This window comes from Strix uralensis, chromosome 5 (genome assembly GCF_047716275.1).
Source record: "Strix uralensis isolate ZFMK-TIS-50842 chromosome 5, bStrUra1, whole genome shotgun sequence".
NCBI lineage: Eukaryota > Metazoa > Chordata > Aves > Strigiformes > Strigidae > Strix > Strix uralensis.
In genome coordinates, this window is record NC_133976.1 from 80,554,767 (window position 1) to 80,569,728 (window position 14,962).

The 14,962-nt window shown below is 37.5% G+C and overlaps 1 protein-coding gene across 3 annotated transcripts in view; it reads left to right on the top strand.

Moving 5' to 3' along the window:
* The window catches only part of RIC8B (RIC8 guanine nucleotide exchange factor B), a 37,238-nt gene that overhangs the window by 19,160 nt on the left and 3,116 nt on the right, over window positions 1–14,962 (top strand). For 2 of the 3 annotated variants that reach the window (XM_074871922.1, XM_074871924.1), the window contains 5 exons: window positions 3,692–3,845; window positions 4,174–4,269; window positions 6,799–6,943; window positions 7,095–7,239; window positions 9,003–9,122. In XM_074871922.1, the coding sequence (XP_074728023.1) occupies window positions 3,692–3,845; window positions 4,174–4,269; window positions 6,799–6,943; window positions 7,095–7,239; window positions 9,003–9,122 (660 nt within the window). Of the gene's footprint in view, window positions 1–3,691; window positions 3,846–4,173; window positions 4,270–6,798; window positions 6,944–7,094; window positions 7,240–9,002; window positions 9,123–9,221; window positions 9,592–14,962 lie in introns of those variants that run through there. The other variant, XM_074871923.1, reaches the window with a different exon arrangement.

Consider the following 14,962-nt stretch of genomic DNA (forward strand, 5'->3'; position numbering starts at 1 on the left):
CTTGGAAAGCTCTTAGAGATCAACAGTCTTAGTAGGTGAACACTAAAATCCTACATCAGAGCCCTTCTCAGTTGGTGCAGACTAGTTTGGAATAATTTAGGATACCACTGCAGTAGTTGCCATGACTAAAGTTAGTGCTGAGTGTGTCCTAAAAGGCACTCAGTGTTTTCTCTTTGCTGCTGCTTATAGTGGTTGTTTTGCACTCTCATCCTCCTTTAAAGGGAGGGACTGGTGGGAATGAATTCACCACTGCTGGGAAAATTGAACAGGTTTGGATAAATTCAACCACAAGAAGACAGAGATAGACCTTTAGCATTTAAGCTTGTACATAGTCAGCAAGACTGCCTGATATTCTGCTGAATTATTATACAGCTGATACTTTTCCCATGAAAACACGTGGTATGTGCTTCTCCAGGAATCTGACTAGTCTAATCACCCTGTAAAATTTAATTATCTTGTGCTATTGCAAAAGGATGCATGTTATGCAGGTCCTTTTGGTTTTAGCTTTTGCAGATGAGATCCAGAAAGGACTTTACATATAGAAGTAGGCAGCTCTGAAGAATATGTAGTATTGGTGTGATTTCTGTCCTTGCTTTTTTCAGTCAGAAGGGATATTTTGTGTAGAGATGCTGCCCACATGGACCTTACAGAGACACCAAGTCAAGGCGAGGTTTCTCCATAGTTCTGAGAGGGGGAAGCAGAGAAGAAATGAGAGTGGTTATCACTGCCTTGTGTCACTTCAGTTGTTTCCCCTTCTCCATCAGACAGTATAGCACTGCATCAGTCTTTCTGTTATGCTGGGAAAACAACTTTCTCCCTATGTTAGCTAACAGTAGCCAGTTTGTTTAGCTCAAGTTGATACAAGAAAGAATGCAAGGATAGTGTTGCTGCATGTAGTATTTGACATTGATGTATGTCACACGTGGGGTTTTTTACCGTGCTAGAAGAGCACTGCACAGGTTTTGACTTCTGTGATTCAAATATTTCAGTCCATTTGCAGAACCTGAGTTTTGTCTTTGAATGCTACAGGGTGCAATAAGAGCGGAATAATTTAATACGCTTTTCCACTAAGACTATTCATAAGGCAGCTCTGGAATAGAAAAGGTATACTCAGAAGTAATACCCCTGCAAATCCTCAGAGGGATCAGGGGCCTGGATCAGAGGGCCCCACTTCAGTCCCCGGATGTATTTGGTCAAGCAAAACTTTCATTCCTGATAGGAGCTTCAATAATGAATGAGTATACTTGTGTTAGCAGTCTACAGCTAACACAGCATAGCTGAAAAAATGAGGCTGTGTCGTCGTTGGGGCTGTTCTGTATGCTGGACTCTGACCGTGCAGTCGTTATTGCTAGAGATGAGGTGTGAGTCAGAGAGCAGAGTGCAACTTCTCCCTCTGCTTTCCACCTGGAGCCTATCAGTAAGGCAACTGCAAAAATAATGTTAAAAATTGAATAAAATGTAAGCAGTGTTGAATGCAGAATAAACTTTATGAAGCATCAGGGAGGTATATTTCTTAGAATTGGTGATCACTTGCACTTCTCTAAGTTTGTTAATCTGCAGAATGTAAGATGCTTAAATGAAGGGTTCAGGCAGCCAGTTAGAGCACGTCGTATGAATACTTGTGCTCTGAATGTGTAAGCTGAGGATTTATTTTATGTGAGCATCAGGTGTTGGATACATGCCCTGAGCTGTGATGTACTGATTGTCAGTGTGACTCTATTTCTAATAAATAAGCAGAAGTTACCTATAAAAATATCTTAACTAATTTAGTACCTGGTATTGTTGTCATTATTGTGGTTCTGTCATGTCATTACTTAACGTTTGAATATGAACAGTTTAAAGCACCACATATTAGAGTGAGTGCCATTTTTGCCCACTAACAAGGTTTTAATCAAGGCATTCAGCAGCTCTAAATAGGCCTTTGCTTCTGAATTTGCATATCAGGAGGGGGCTGGGAGCATGAGTGGGTGGATGTCATGTCCCAGTGATTAATGATCTCTAGGAAGCCGAAAAGGGGAGAGTAATATACGCAGTATTTCTACCCCCTGGAGTAGGAATGCAAACACTATTGTGCAGATCTGTGCATAGTCACTGACTTCCTGGTAGCTGGAGAATTTCATACACTCCTCTACCACAAATAAAACTGTCAGTGGAGTGACAAAGATCAGAAAGCCGGGCTTCATTTATTGAAAAGAATAGCTCAGACACAGTGATCCAGAAAATTAATTTTGTAGGTGTTTGGGAACTTGGTTGTTTAATAAGAAACTGGTAAAAAGAGAACTTTTGATGAAAGCCCTGAAGCCACCAAATATTTGTTGAATTTCAGTCTGTTTTGTTTCTGACTATTCCTGAATTATTGGAGGGGAATAACTTCCATGATATAAAAGATGTATCTTAAACAGGAATTAGAAACAAAACAAAGAGAACAAGCTTTCCAAAAAGTAGAAGTTGTCTGAATTTCAGTTGCTAAAAGAGCAGAAGGGAGATGGCACAGTGTGGAACAGCCACCCAGTCCGATCAGACCAAAACCAGCAGATTTGTTAGAAATCCTGTTATGTTTGATTGCCATGATTTGCTTTCTCTTCTACTAATTCTTTGTTAAAATTGCATTAACAACATAAAAACTGAGGGCAACTTCTACGTAGATATTATTAAAAGTGTTAAATTAAGTTGTTTGAAAAGCCTTCTCTATTCTTGGAACACTTTGTCAATCCTTGAAACATCGGTGCTTATAGTTTCGTTGATAGCTTTGAGGTCTGCATATGTAAGTCTAAATAGCTCTGTAGTATTCCTGAATATATCTATTTATAAGTTTAGTTGAGCATCAGCTGGTAAATAATGACAGAATTCTGATTTTTGCAGTATCTGTGTAATTTAGCCCCATATTCAGGAAGAGTACGAATGCAAGTCTGTGTAACGAGAACAGGATAGATAGCAAACTCAAGGGATGTGTACCATGCAAGGGACCCTTGCAAAGTTCCATCTTACTCCATCAAAGAGGAGGGAGGGACCCTGTGGTCTAATTTAAATCACTTAATGGATATTTGGGAAGTGCTCCTCTCTGTGCTTTGTAGAATGCAAAGACTGCCAGTTACTGAAAGGTGGGCCTTGGTAAATAAACCTGAATCTTTTTTTCTAATGTGTTAAAAGCCTTCTGTATTTCCTGTGCACTACAAGTTAAGTAAAGGTGAAAATATTACAGGGTACCTGAGAACTTGCCACCACGCCCCACTGTTATAGGAGGAGGAAATGGTGTAGTTTGTCACATTAATGATGGTAATATGGGTGCACTGTAAAATGTTACAAGTTTCAAGGTGGAAGAAATTCTGACGGCTGCAAATCAATGTGAGAGTTCCCCCTGCTGTCCTGCAAGATCTGCTGCTGTAACATACTGCTGGAAGCTGTGCCTTATCTATGGGAAAGGATACTGTGGGGGCTGGAAGTAATAGTGCAGTGCTGCAGCGTAGCTTTTGGAGCTTTTGTCTTTCTTTTTTCTTGTTTGTTCCAAGAGCCAGCACTCAGGCGATAATGCATGCCACCTTCTTTAAAATCCAGAGAGCAGAAAATAAAGCATTGTTTGAGTTGCAAGGCCTCTTTTTGGTTGCAGTTGTACAAACAGTTTATGGTGAGTTGTACTCTGTTTTTAATTCTTTCTTCCAAATGAATAACGAATTTCTAAAATCTGTTTCAGCAATGCAATCAACCTCTTAAGCAATGTTCCCGTTTCTTGCTTGGATGTTCTTATTAGTCCATCATCCCAAGAGGAAACAGATATAAAATACAATGGTATGAATATGGGAGCAATTCAGATTTTACTGGATTTCATGGAGAAGAGAATAGACAAGGTATGGGCTGCAAAGATTCTTCACAGAAAGGGCCTCTTTCATTAAAACAAAATTGCACATATGTAAAGCTTCTTAGAAACCTTTCAGACAGTGTTTAGCGCAAATATGGGTGTCCTTGAAACACCTCAAAATTGAGAACAAATTCCTGTGGATATCTGAAGCGTACTGGCTTATGTGTGTTTTTGAGGAGGAACATTTGGCTCTTTGTTTATATCTATGTAAAGTTCATGTTTTGGCTGTCACATAGGACTGCATTGAAGGGTTCATAGGATTTGAAAAGGAAAATTTGCTCTTTAAAATGTTTTATTTGTATTTGGTTTTATTTTAGGGAAGTAGCTATAGAGAAAGTCTGACTCCAGTTCTCAGTTTGTTAACTGAATGCTGCCGAACTCATAGGAATATCAGGAAGTTTATCAAAGCTCAGGTAAGTAAAATATTCATCAAAATTTGGCTATGAAGCTAATATACTTTTTGAGGTTTGTACCTCAGTGCGAGACACTGATACTTTAAAAGTATGTATGGTTGCATATTAAATTACCCACAAAATTCTCTGCAGTATTCTTTTCTGTTAGGTCTCTGACAACTGTTAGCTATAGAAATAATTTTTCGGTCATGTAAATCAATAGATATTATGGCCTAAATTCCACGATACATTTTGTAGAGCTGTTAAATAATAGCATTAGGGATATTGTAAAGCTCTATTAATGTGGGTCACCATGGATTATGTGACACACAGGCAAAGAACTCAGTGAGGCCTGTCACCTTATATCCAGCATATCAAAAAAATTTCAGTGCAGTTAATAAAACTTTGCAAAGCTTTGTGGTAGCCACGGAGGCTACAGGTGCTTTGATGGGTTCTGCTTGAACTTCAGTTTGACCTGACCTCAGCAGGCAGGATTGATTGGAATTGAAACTTGTGTACCAGTGTGTGTCAGCTGTTCTGTTAGAGTAAAACTCTGTCCCTGGACAGAGGCACACTTCATCACTTGGTCTCTTAGAAGAGCTGTTTAATACCGTACAGACTGTGGGTAGGCTTTTTACAGGAAAAAAGATTTCCATGCCATGGTTAAAGATCTAAAGAATCTCTGCGGTTCAGTGATTGGGTGTGGTGTTTTCTGTTTTGCTGCTTTTCCTGAAGTTGAGTGGAGACAACTTAAAAGATGAGCAAGGGAAAGACAGCTGAAACCAGCTGAGAAATGTTATTTTTCCTAAGATGCAGTGATTTTTGGGTTGCATTGTAGATACCACTCCCAGATGAAAATTGTGCCTGATTTATGAATGGAGTTTATAATGGAAAAGAGCGTATATTTTTTTGCCTCTTTCATCTATACCAGAAAAGTGGTTTTGAAGAATTTAAGAAACTCATTCTTGGTGCTCATTGTTTTTGTTTGCAGCATTTCTTTCCTAGGATACTCATGATCTGTTAAGTAAAAAAAAAAAATAAATAAATTGCAGAGCAGAATGTTCAGAAGTTAGAAAATGAAGTTGTCTGCATGTTTTTATGACATCTCGGCATCTAGATGTCAGGATCTAACTGCATGCTGTCTCCTGCCACAGGGCTACTGCCTCATTTAGTGCACAGAATGGATGGATACTGCTAACTGCATGACCGGATGTTTGATATTTTGAATTACCCTCATTGTTAAGTGTTGGCCTTAGGCTTTATTTATTGTGCACTATTCAAATTCTGATCTGAAGACAGAATGATTAATTTCCTCATGGACTGTCCTGTGGCACTCATCACTGTATTAGTATTAGAGTACTCTAAAAACATTAATTCATTCTTACAACACTTTGTGAAATGGCAGTCATGGTACTATCCCCATTGGGGAAAGTAAGCAGGGACAAAGTAAAATGCTTTTGCTAACTGTTTGAATACTTAGTTTGAAAAAGACTGGGTCTGTTCAAAGTAGTCAATACTGTAGCATTCATTTGTTTAAGTATCAGTTCCTAGTGAGTCCGATTTCAGTAGTAATTGTGCAGTAATTTTGCACAGAACATGACATTTTACATTAGACACCTAGAAGACAAAGGACCTGCAATTTCTTATGACAATTAGTGACATCTTTGGTTTCATTCCCTAGTAAAACATTGAAGATCTATAATTTTTATAGGAGTCTTCAGATCATTAATTATTTCATATTATGGCCCAGATTTGTTTGCAGATCGTATCATATCATATCCTGTGAATGTGAAAAAAGTAATGTAGGTTTTGAGTCTGAAGGCAGATGTGCAAGGAGGTGGAAGTTAGGTTGCAAAACCAGCCATATTTCTGACACCTCCCGCCTTTCTTGAGGGTTGAAGTTAATATTAATGACATTTAATGAGAAAATACTGTGTTTGAGGAAATGTTAAATAGTGTTTTCTCCAAAATCTTTTAGAAATTTAGCTTGAGCTTTTAAAAGAGTGTTTTCTGGGAGAAGTAAACGTTTCCTATATACATGCAGAGGCAATTTTTGAAATTTATGGTAGTAGAATTTGCAGTGTGACTTATTTTCCTGCTTTTTCATGATAAGTATATTCATTGTTTTGTATAAATCACACATTATATTAATACCATAATTTTCCTTAAGCTGGTATTTTTAATGCTTTTACCACATATCTGAGCAAAACACAAGAAACAAAGAACATGAGGTTACTGCTGCCTGTTGGCCAACTATTTTGGGACACTCATTTGTGCTCTTAAAATGCTAATAGTTGTCTTTTTTTTTTAATCTACGTTTGGTACTGAGTACTCTTTTGTCCAGGATGGCAGACCAGAAGGCCTGAATTTATTAAGAATCAAGAGTCATTACTAGTGCATGCCAACATAGTTGTCTTGATTTTAGCTTTTTTTTTTGAAGGAGCAGAGCTTACAGTATTTTCTTGTTCTGTTGACCGTGTTTCTGCAAGGATTGGATAGGTATTGCCATGCATTCATTCTATGCTGGTTTTCCTCTTTTTGTGCTGCCAGGTATTGCCTCCATTAAGAGATGTATCGAACCGTCCAGAAGTTGGCACAACAGTGAGAAACAAGCTTGTGCGTCTTATGACACATGTTGACCTTGGAGTAAAGCAAATTGCAGCAGAATTTCTTTTTGTTCTTTGTAAAGAGAGAGGTAAAAATTACTTTTTCTTCTCCCTTTTATATAAGGTCTAGCAGTAATTAGCGTATTTGCCTCTTGCTGTAACTCGATTCTTGTAACACTATGCTGGTTTTTGTTTTGTAATTGATTATAGCTGAATAATTTTCTGTATCACTCTTTGCAGTTGACAGCTTGTTAAAATATACAGGCTATGGCAATGCAGCAGGATTGCTGGCAGCAAGGGGCCTGTTAGCAGGAGGAAGAGGAGATCATTGGTACTCGGATGATGAAGATACAGATACAGAAGAATACAAATCTGCAAAGCCTAAGTATAGTATTGTTTTCAATTCTGTATATCCTGTTGCAATTTAGATGTTTTGACATAATTTTTTTGTTTCACCTTTTCCAGAGAGGCCTCTTTTGGAATTACATGTGCATTAGCTACTGTCTGCTGTGGACTTGTAATAGTGACCATCATATAGTCAAAAGGCTCCAGGATGAAAAAAAAAAAAATCACTATGAGAATTGTTTAACTTGAGTCTGAATATTTAAATTCGAGTGTGAAAAGAGATTTTTTGAGCAAATTTTACAAAAAAATTATAGTAAGAAACTTAGCAAGGATGGCTTTTGCCCCAGATTTTTGAGGAACTCACATGAAGTTGCCAAACTACTAACTATTGTTTGTGGGGTATATCTCTGTAACAGAGAAAATAAAGGTGTCAAATGTGGTTTAAGGTTTTAAGCAGGACTTTATAAAAAAGGAACCAACCAGTAGGTCTAGTTTCAGTCAGTACTAAAATTTTCCTAAAGAATTGAGTAGGTCACATAGGTAAATACGGAAGGAGCAAAATAACTGTTGTAGAAGTCATGCATCAGAATCCAGTATATTTCTTTGAAGGATTCAATGATCATATAGAAGCTCTGTCTGTTGATTTTTTTTTTTTTTATTAATTGTAATTGATTTGGTATTAAGAGGTTTCAGTTTGTCATGTTACATCTATGAATTGATGCCATTTTAAGTAGGTTCTGAAATTGTTGATAGTGGGCATCTGAAGCGTGTTATTTTTCAACTTTACTGCATTTTCCTTGAATTACACAGACATGAGTAAGTATATGACGGGGGAGTTGTGACTTACTGAAAAATTCTTATTAAGGAACACAAATGAAGGACAGGATTAAATGTATGAGAAGTTACAGGAATTATATTGCTTCTGTGCTAAGGATTGAACTCTGAAACGGGAGTTTTCTTTTTATTTCTGCACTTCAGGATTTTTTTTTCTTGCTCTTTTGTCTCTGCTCTTCTTTCAAAAGCCTAACATTCAGTTATATGCATACAAGTAAAACTATAACACCTATTTAGTTAAAAACTGACACTTAAATGAAATATTCAAGACAACTGTCAGTTGATTTTATGTATCTAATTTTCTGTATTGCTGTTAAATGTTTGTGATTAAACTTCTTGAAAAGATAATTTGCCCTGACAGTGTTCTTTAAAACTACTTCTCTGCTTTTGTTAGCATTTCTGTATCTCCGTTCACTTGTTTTAACAGTGAAAATAAAACTGACACTGTAAATTCTCAAAGTAACGTAACCTTATTTTGATTTGAGCAAAAATTATCATGGGAGGGGAATAGTAAACTAATTTAATGGTTCTTCATGAATAAGAAAATGTAACTGGAACCTGTCTATATTTTTAAAATTAATCCTGTAAAGAATTAGTCTCAAACATGTATCTGTCATTCGGTTCCTCATCTATGTCATTATTACTAATGAGATTGTCATTATTAGCATCTTTACTCCCCTGCTTTCAAACTGCTTGTGTATGGATTATAACAAGTGCTAGTGGGCTGTGTATTTCTGAGTAGCTAACAAGTGAATCAACAAGAAGATAATATCACAATTCACGAGAAAAGGCTACAAAAAAGGTATAAATATGAAGGTTGGCTATTTGTAGGAAAAACTTCTATGTGCAAGTCAGACAGTTTTAGTCTTGGTGGTTTCTGTTAGTATACTCCTCTTTCCTCCTATCAAGAAGACAGAAAATTTACATATTTCTATAGAAGTGTAAACTGTATTGTTTTTCCACCTCCAGCATTAACCTTATCACTGGTCACTTAGAAGAACCAATGCCCAATCCAATGGATGAAATGACAGAAGAACAAAAAGAATATGAAGCTATGAAGCTTGTCAACATGTTTGATAAACTTTCCAGGTATTGTATTATAGCTGCTTTTGAGGGAGGCAGCTCATATCCTGACTCTCTCCTAAGGTCTAGTGCTTCAAAATAGTGCTATAATCAACTTCTTTGCAGGATTAGGACCATTATAAATGCAGAGAAAAATGTTTAGCACTTCAAAGAAAAGAGTTATATGTAACAGGACTTCAGAGGAAACCTCTTTTGGAGAGGATTGGACAGAATCAGGAAGATCTGGTGGTGAGGGGACCTGCCTCCTAAATGGATAGGCTGATAATAATGAAAAGAATTTCTCCTTTTCAAGTATGGGACACAATCCAAGCCCAAGGCAAGTGTACTCATTTTCACCAAGTGAATGAGCAGCATCTCGTGGTAACTACTTATGTCTGCTGCTTATATGGAAGAACAAATACAGTATGAAAATAGTTGTCACCAGAAACAACACATTATATAATGGAGCAATTAAAATGGAATTTACAATTGAGAATTATTGTGGATTTCTTAGTATGTGTGGACTGGATTACAAATGAGCCTTTATAATTTGTTTCAAATGGCTGAGATAATGCCATAAAATGATACTTAATGTGACATAAAGGTGTACATTATTGATACAGAAAGTTGATTTTTATTTTATATCTTTCTACATACAAAAAGGGAACAGACCTGTGCACTTAGTGTAGCTTTTTTTTTGTCTTTGACTCAATATGACTAGAATTTGCTGTTTTTTCTTCTCCCATACTTGTAGCCATATTGGAGTGACTGCTTGTAGTTTGTTTTCTGCATAAGCAAAGTTTTACATTCTTGATGGAACACTTACTGTAATACTAATTGACCATTGAACTGAGCTGTAGGAATTTAGGTAAATATGTAAGTGTATCATTTTTCAAACATGGGAAAACTCAGCAGCTATAAATGTGTTTGTGTTTTGTGAGTCTGTAGATATTCAAATAACAAGAGCTATTGAGAGAAATTCAGCAAACCAAGTATTTTTACATCTCTATTAAAGATTAGGAATACAGCAAAAGATATGGGGGAATCTGGATTTTATATCAGCTGACAAAGACTGAATTATAAGCAGGAGCAAAAACAGGGAAGGATCTCGGAACAACCGATCTGAGACTGTCAGTGAAGTAATTGGATACTTTTTCATGTTATTTGCATGGAAGACAAGTGTAGTATGTTACAGTCTTTCTAATAAAGAGAAGAAAATGCAATGGACATATAATCTTAATTGAACTACAATGTAAAATGGAATGATTGCTATGTAAACTAGAGAATTAAGATGCTGAGTGTTAGGGGTACCGCAATAAAATGATTAAATGGTCTAAAACTTTTAAGAAAGGAAGACTGAGACCGGAGATAAACTAAGACTGAAGACAAGTCAGTTGCTATCACTATAGCAGTTAGACAAAAAGTCCAAATGGCGTTACTGTAACATAAGAGCCTTTTCAGTTTGGAGGATTGGAGACACCTGCTGTGTTGCTGCTACAGACTGACAATAACTAAGCAGCTGGTGCCCTGTGTCCCTACTTATCCTCTTGGCCAGGAGCATTACGTTCACCTTGGGCTTTTTGTGTCAGTTACATCCACCTGCAGTTTCTTCTATAGTACTTAGACTGCAAGCTCTTCAGGGCTGGGACTCTTTCTTGTGAGGTTTTTGTTTGGTTGGTTTTTAGTATAGTGATTGCTGTGGGACAGTGTTGTCGATGTGACCCTTTTAGGTGCTGTGATAACATGAATAAAATCACTTGACTGTTCTTCCCACCCTTTTTGTTTTACTGAAAATTGCGGGGGGCAGGGGGGAGGCGAAATGCTGGCAGGAAGGAAAAAGAAAGTAAGACGTGGTTTTGGGAGGCTGTGGGATGTTTTTAATGAACGTAATTGAGTGCAATTGAGGGTTTTGCAGATGTTAAATAAAATGGGAAGCTGCCAGTCTTGTATACAAGAAAGAGTCAGTAACATGCTGATAGTAGTGGGACTCGCTCCATGTTTTTGGAATTGAACATTTCTGCCTCCAGCTTGAGCCCTTTCAGTGCTGGGAGTTTTCAGAGGCTTAAAGCTACCAGTGGAATGCACTTTTTTCCCTTGGTTTGCAACCTACAAATTTAAAATGGAGTTGCTTTGATAGGAGTCTTCAGTTGATTCTGGGTTTTGAATCTTGCTTTGAGTCAGACTGCTGGTGGCAGGTTTCCTCCTTCTGCTGGCCTTTGTTGTTGTCACGGTAGGAGGGGACATATACCATGAACTGAGCAGTTTCAGTTTGGTGCAGGGCTTTGCTTATAAGAGAGGAGGAAGTTGGACAGGGAACCAACTGCTCCTTCTAATCTTTAACGAGTTTATGTAACTTTATCTGTGTAACTGGAACAAGAGCTTAGAGTGAATTTGTGTGATGTACAGCAAAACTGCTTTGCTTAGTACACTTGTATTGTCCCAGTAATGGAAGCTAAGCTTTAAAGAGCTAGCATGTTTTCACTGGAGAAAGGTATGAAAAAAAAAAAAAGAAGAGTTGAACGACTGACAAACTTGCTTTCCTTCCTGACTGAGGATAATCAGATCAGTCTGTCACTGGCATGTTCTGGATTTGGCTTTGACTGGCTCTCTATCGATTTTGAAAAGTTACCTGGTGACGGATTGAACTCAGAAAACAAATTTGCAGAACAGTATTATTTCATTGAAAAGTTACAGGCTTCATTAATGGCTGCTGTTTATACTGTACCCTTTGTACAGGTTTATTGAAACTATAAGCAGTAAAGTGGCATTTTCTCCCTTATTCCATAAGACGCCAGTGGATTTTTGGTCTCCAGGTTTCTCTTTATTGTCAGCATTGGCACTGAAGAATTGTAACTGCTTTGAGGTGATGTAAAACTGATGCATGTTTTTAGTCATTTCAGGTCTTACTTTCAAAGTTTTTCTATTCTGTTAGGTTCTTGGTGTTTAGGCCTGTTCATGGGGTAATTGACCATCAACAAGGCTAAATTAAAATTAATCACCCAGTTTTGTTTTATCAAAATGTATGGAGGAAAGCTGAATATTGTTTGTGAACCCATTTCCCTTGCCCCAATATTTTAACATAGACTTGGGTTCTACAGAACCTCCTATAGAAATTAATATTTTGCTCAAATTTGTCTGGATGAGATTACTTTTAAAAATTATTAAATATATATGAATTATAAATGATGAGCCTTTAAAGGCTCATTATTAAATATATATGAATTATAAGTGATGAAAAATCTTGATTACTGCAGCTCTTGGGAGATACAGATGTTACTTAGGTAGTTTGCTGGATGCCTGAACTTGGCCCTGAAGTAACTTTATGGGCTTTGTCTGCAGTAAGGGTCAATACTATCTTGTTGATTCATTGAGAATTGTTTGGTGACTGTAAATCGGTGCCCTCTGTATGTGTTGCACATCTTTGAGCTTTGAAAAACTTCGCAGATCTGCAAAAAGATTTAACTCAACCTTTCATTTTTGCAAAATACCAAGTTAGCCACTTTAAATCAGTGTTGTCATATTCTGTCTGTTTATATCCTAGATTATTGGATATATTCCGAGTTAATTAAAATGACTGGAAAAAATGCTAACATTTTTTCTATTATAAATGGTAGGTAGAATTGTATATTAATTGACTAATTTAAAATGTCAGGATGCTTTTTCCAAGCCAACCTTGTATTAATAGCAAGAATCCTTTTGCTGATGAAATGGTCTCCAATTATCACAGCTTGGGTTTTGTTGTACATTGAACAGAAGTCAACAAAACAAGTATGTAAGAGAACCTGTCTAAATAAGCAACCATACTCATTAAAAACACAAAATTAATCATAGGATGAATGAAGAAGGCAATGTTACATAGATTTTTTTTTTCCTCCCCTTTCTAATCATAGAACAAAATAATGTTACATGAAAGGATCGGAACTATTATGTAGTACTCAATTATAAGGAGGTGAATAGGTCCCTAACATGCCATTTTATCAAAGGAGCAGACTGGTGTTTACATGATGGCTGTTTCATTACAGACACCGTCATTAATTCCATGTGTCAATACTGCCCTATAGCACATAGAGCAGCCAAGAAAGAGTTACCCTTCAAAACAAGGGAATGATTTTTGAGTCGTTATCAAGCTAAATGGCAAGCAGGAAGCTAGAACTTGTATAGATACATTTGAAGGGACTCTTGGGAGATCTGAAAGTGGAAGAAGAGAATGCATTTTACCAACTGTTTAATTATGGTGTGTTTCTAAGTACACTTGAATAGAATGCTTTGTTTGCATTCGAAAAATGAATGTGGCAAGAAGGTGTATTTGAGTATATGGGAGGTCACATAAGGATGTTCAAATATGTATAAATACCCACATTGTGTACATGTATATACCCTCATGGATACAGAAGCATTCCTGCTGCCACCTACTGGGATGAAGCAATCTCTCTTCTGCCCTATAAATGTACCATAAACATCTAGATTCTGCATAGTGACCTCTCTTCTGAGGCTATATACCAGTTTCTGGTGCTTCCCTTGCCACCTCGTATCTCACTTTAAACAGTAAGCACATCTGCAGCTAGCCCAGGCTGTCAAAGCTCAGTTGAGGTCTCCAGGCAGCCAGTGCTAAATGGGCAAATCACTGAGGCTGGCAGAGCTGAGACTGTTCATACCAGGTGAGGATCAGCTCCGTGGGCTCGTGTGTGGTGCTGAAGTTAGCTCAGTGATGTCTCTTGCAACCCTACCCAAAACGCCGTTACTTAGCAGATAGTTGTTCCAAACTTCTGAAGCTAGGCAGCCCAGATATTTTCATCTGTCTTCTGTATTTTTCCTGTTTGAAAATCAGGAGTAAGCTTGTGTGGTGTTCAGAGCTTGCAGTTGGGTCTTCACTGGTGAAAGGATGCCGTGTTTTAACACCATTTTAGGACTAGATTATAATAAGGAAAAAAATAAGCTGATCCCTGCTTCTCCTCCTACCTCTTGGTGGCCTAGAGTATTTCTGTCTTCATACATTTCAGTTTTACTCGGTAACATTTGTCTCAGGAAGGATGTATGGAGTTCAGCCTCCTAACACAGAGAAAGAACAGCAAACTTGTAACAACCGTCATTCATCCTGTTCAAGGACTTGCAAAGCAGGAAGCTCATGCCCGAACAGAAAGGGGATTGATAAACATCCTTGTTATTCTATGAAATGTGAGATCAGCCTAGCTCGTGGTTAAAGCCTGGAGAGGAGGGAAATGCATTGGGAACAAACCTCACATGCAGTACAGCACACTTCCTAACAGTGCACTTTGAAATGAGTACAGTGAGCTGAGAAACGGGTTTGGAGCATCACGAAAGAAGGTACAAATGCACATCAGTGACTCAGACTTCTGCGTTACATTGTCATGCAAAACTTGGTGCATTTATCCCCAAAAGACCCCCACAAAAACCACAGACCAGGACTTGTGCATATGGATGTGTCTTGTGTATTGCATCTGGTGTTCAGACTCACTGGGTGAGAAAAAGTTTGTGTCAGGTTCTGGAGTGTGTGTAGCTGGATGTAAAAGTGAAGCACGAAAGGGAAGTTTCAGAGAAAGAGCTGTCTTTATAATTGACAAATGATGATATAGGACTTCTTAACGATATTTACAGATATCTTATAAGCATCCTTATGTGAGGAGAGGGAGGTCCCCACATAAGGGGACCTTAGGACCTTGTTTGCCTGTGTTTCTCTTTCCTTTCTCTTGAACTGTTTCTTTATCCTTTACTAGCCATTATAATTTATTACCAATAATAAATTGTAAATGACTAGTAAATGATGTGATTCTATGACTTCTGGCTGCAGTGTTAAATGTTGCAACATTTATGTGTTGTGGTTTTTAAAACAAAAATCAAGGATCCTC